The sequence below is a fragment of the Chrysochloris asiatica genome, unplaced genomic scaffold (assembly GCF_000296735.1).
Source record: "Chrysochloris asiatica unplaced genomic scaffold, ChrAsi1.0 scaffold00034, whole genome shotgun sequence".
Classification (NCBI taxonomy): Eukaryota; Metazoa; Chordata; class Mammalia; order Afrosoricida; family Chrysochloridae; genus Chrysochloris; species Chrysochloris asiatica.
The window spans coordinates 5,033,110-5,036,948 of NW_006408552.1; the positions used below are offsets into that span (position 1 = coordinate 5,033,110).

The 3,839-nt window shown below is 53.3% G+C and overlaps 1 protein-coding gene across 1 annotated transcript in view; it reads left to right on the forward strand.

The window, feature by feature from the left end:
* CLIP2 (CAP-GLY domain containing linker protein 2) overlaps nt 1-3,839 on the forward strand; it is a 63,602-nt gene that overhangs the window by 17,386 nt on the left and 42,377 nt on the right. The window contains 1 exon segment of the mRNA XM_006878361.1: nt 631-1,184. Within this exon segment, the coding sequence (XP_006878423.1) occupies nt 631-1,184 (554 nt within the window).

Consider the following 3,839-nt stretch of genomic DNA (forward strand, 5'->3'; position numbering starts at 1 on the left):
CGGTTCCGACCCATAGCGACCCTACACAGGGTTTCCGAGGGTGTAAATCCTTACGGGAGTAGAAAGCCTCATCTTTCTCCCGTGGAGTGGTATATATATATATATATATATCCCACTCTTCCTTCACTGGACTGCAAAGTCGATTTGAACCACAAGGTCGGTGGTTCAAGCTCACCAGTGGCTCCTTGGAAACCCCATGGGTCGGAACTGACTCAAAGGCACTTATAACAACAACTTTCTCTATTACCCATTCAGCCTGTGTCTCAGTCCATGTATCTACCACAGAGCACTGTTGTTCCAAGGTTGTGTATATATCGCTGTTTACCTCTATCCCCTCTAGCTCTCGCATAACCTCCCTGTGTCTTCATTATTCTTCTGCTACCTTCCTTCCTTCTCATATATCGCCTTCTGAGGCAGAACTTTCCTGAGATTTTAATCCATAGAACCTTCCAGAAGGGATGGAAGAGAGGGGAGAGCCCCCAGGCCCACAAAGAGACAAGACCTGCCTGAGGCCACACTGTCAGTGACATCTACCTCAGTTTCCCCATCAGCTAACTGGCTCTGCTCCTGGGGTGACCAAGGGTCCAGCTTCCTCTCCAGCCCTAACCACTGCCTCTCCTCGCTTCACAGGCTCCCCCCTGCACAAGCAGGCGTCCGGGCCCTCCTCCGTGGCCGCCCCCACCGCCCCCGAGAAGCCAGGCCTGAAGGCGGCTGAGGTGGACGATGACTTCCTGGGGGACTTTGTAGTGGGCGAGCGGGTGTGGGTGAATGGTGTGAAGCCGGGCGTGGTGCAGTACCTGGGAGAGACGCAGTTTGCGCCCGGCCAGTGGGCAGGCGTGGTGCTGGATGACCCAGTGGGCAAGAATGACGGCTCCGTGGGTGGTGTGCGCTACTTCGAGTGCCAGGCTCTGCAGGGCATCTTCACGCGGCCCTCCAAGCTGACCCGGCAGCCCACGGCCGAGGGCTCGGGCAGCGATGCCCACTCGGTGGAGTCGCTGACCACCCAGAACCTGTCGCTGCATTCGGGCACGGCCATGCCCCCGCTGACCAGCCGTGTCATCCCCCTGCGGGAGAGCATCCTCAACAGCTCGGTCAAGACGGGCAACGAGTCGGGCTCAAACTTGTCAGACAGCGGCTCGGTGAAGCGAGGTGACAAGGACCTGCGCCTGGGAGACCGTGTGTTGGTGAGTGCCCTGCCTCCATCCCTCCCCTCTCCTGGCCACATGGACAGTCTGGACCCTGGGGGCCGGCCGGGAGGTGGGCAGTGGGACTCAGCAGTGTCCTCATCAGTAACCACACAGACTGTCACGTTTCACTCTGGGAGAATTTCTTAACCTTTGTTGGCTTCAGTCTTCCCATCTATCCAATGGGAGTATTAATTAGTACCTCCCTCGTAGCTTGAAGCTTCTCTCGGAGGTTCAAGCTATTAAATCACTTGGCTGCTAACTGAAAGGTTGGAGACTCACGTCTACCGAGAGGTACCTTGGAAGAAAGGCCTGGTGAGCTACTTCCGAGAAACCCGCCATTGTAGGCCCTGTGGGGCACAGTTCTACTCTGACACACCGAGTTGCCGTGAGCTGAAATGTGTTAACGCATGTAATATATTTAGACAGTGATTGGTACTTAGTATTACCACATGCTTGTCAGTCTGTCCTACTGTGCTGACTTGGTGTTGCTGTGATTCTGGAAGCTATGCCACCGATATTTTAAATAGCAGCAGGGTCACCCGTGGTGGACAGGTTTCAGCTGAGCTTCCAGACTATGACAGACTAGGAAGAGCAGAGGCAGAGTACTTCTAAAAAACCTTACGAAGAGCCATGTAACAGTGCTCTAGTGCTGAATGATGAGCCCCAAGGCTGCAGTGGCCTGAAACGTAGGAATGATTGTGAAGATAGCCCGAGACTCGACAGTAGTTCATTCAGTTGTACATCAGGTTGCTGTGAGTCAGAACTGACTGAGCTGTTGTTGTTGTTATGTGCCATCAAGTCGGTTCTGACCCATAGCGACCCTGTATAGGGTTTCCGAGGGTGTAAATCTTTACAGGAGTAGAAAGCCTCATCTTTCTCCCGCGGAGCAGCTGGTAGTTTCGAACCGCTGACCTTAAGGTTCGCAGCCCAATTCGTAACCACTACGCTAACAGAGCTCCAGTAATAATGCAATTGTGAATAAATGCTAAAAGTTAGCTATCGCTGATAGTATTTATTGATCCAGTCCATCAGGATGGATGTGCCAGGCCTGCAGTGGACAAGGCCAGAACCGCAGCCATAGTGACCCCTGCCCGCAGTGGAGAGTGCAGAACACCAGCTGTCGTTGGGTAGGGTAATCAATGTTGCTGTGGAGGAGGAGTCCGGGGTCCCTCCTCCCCAGTGTTTCTGGCTGTAAGGGCCAGGCTGAGGAGTGGCCCCCAATTTATTCAGAGTCTGGATTCTTCCTCTTGAAGTCTGACCACAGCACATTTACTTAAACACCTGCCATAGGCCGGGCCTTGACTGGGGGGCACCAACCTGTCCAGGATGGGGTCATGTTTTGCTCTCTGAGGCTAGGGGTGGTATGATCAAGGTTGCCTTGGGTTTTCCCATCGAAGGACCACAGAGTTTGGGAGGGGGACATAGACACAGGGGGGAGCCCCCAGAGTGTGCCTGAGGGCCAGTCAGTGGGATAAGGTCACGGGGGATAGGGAAGGTCCTGCAAACAGGCAGGAAATTTCCCAGGGAAATGGGTGTGGGGTAGGGGTCCACTGTGAGCTGGGCTTATATGAGTGGACTTTTGAGGTGAGTGGTACAATGAAGACCTCATCTACAGAGCCAAGGTTTTTCCTGGAGGTTTCTGGGAAGAGCATTTGAGGTGGGGAAAGGTTGGCTGAGGTGGCCTTTCCTGCCCATCATTTACTTTGCCTGTCTCTCAGTCCCCCACCCACTACTGTACAGGGTGGGTGTTCCCTCCATTTGACTGCTGTGCACAGGACTCTGCCCTGGGAAACAGCCTGCCTAGGGTCAGACGTGAGGAAGGCACAGGCTTGCCATTCATGTATATCTTTGTCACTAAAACAATCGCCGAGACAGAACACCCTGGGTTTCAGGTTGGAGTTTTGTGTGCACCAGCCCCAGTCAGGCATTGCCCTAGGGACTCCTCTAACTGCAGGATCCCACTGGCCCTCCGACCCTATACCTGCTTTCAGTACCTTCTGACACTCCCCCTCCTGACTCCCATCATGGCCTTTGAAAAATGACCGCCTGGGAGAAAACAAGATGGCGGATCGGATGGAAGTGTAGTGACGAGCTCTGCCAAGACCTACACAGAATACAGGACCAAAAAGGCTCAGGGAATGGTTCCAGAACTCTGAACCACATATAAAGGAATATTTAGAAGGTTGGAAGACTTACAGCTGGGGAGTTTGTGGCAGAAGCAAGAAATCCATTGCTTCCTGGTTCGGGATGCTCAGCTGCTCCAGGAGCCGCCATTTTGTGTGGGGCCAAGCAGGGAAAGGATCAGAGCAGTCATGGACGCCTGGCGGAGCCTCGGAGATAGAGGTGTGGACATTCTTTGTTTTTGGTTATCTTTCGTTGGTCCCTTGCTGTCTGCGTATCTCCATTCTGGTGACTATAGGGGTGCCTGAGCTGGTGGCTACCCCAACCCCACCCTCGGAGGGTTCTACTAGGCATGTGCATAGATCTCCTTGAAATTTGAAGAGACAGTTTCCACTTAAAACCAAACGGCCGACAGATACTCAGCCCAAGAGCAGGCCTTGAACTTTTCTTGTTTGCTTTTTGTTCTGTTTTTTTAACACGGGAAAGAGAAGGAGAGGGCTGTAGGGAGGGAAAGAGACCTCATATTAGGCT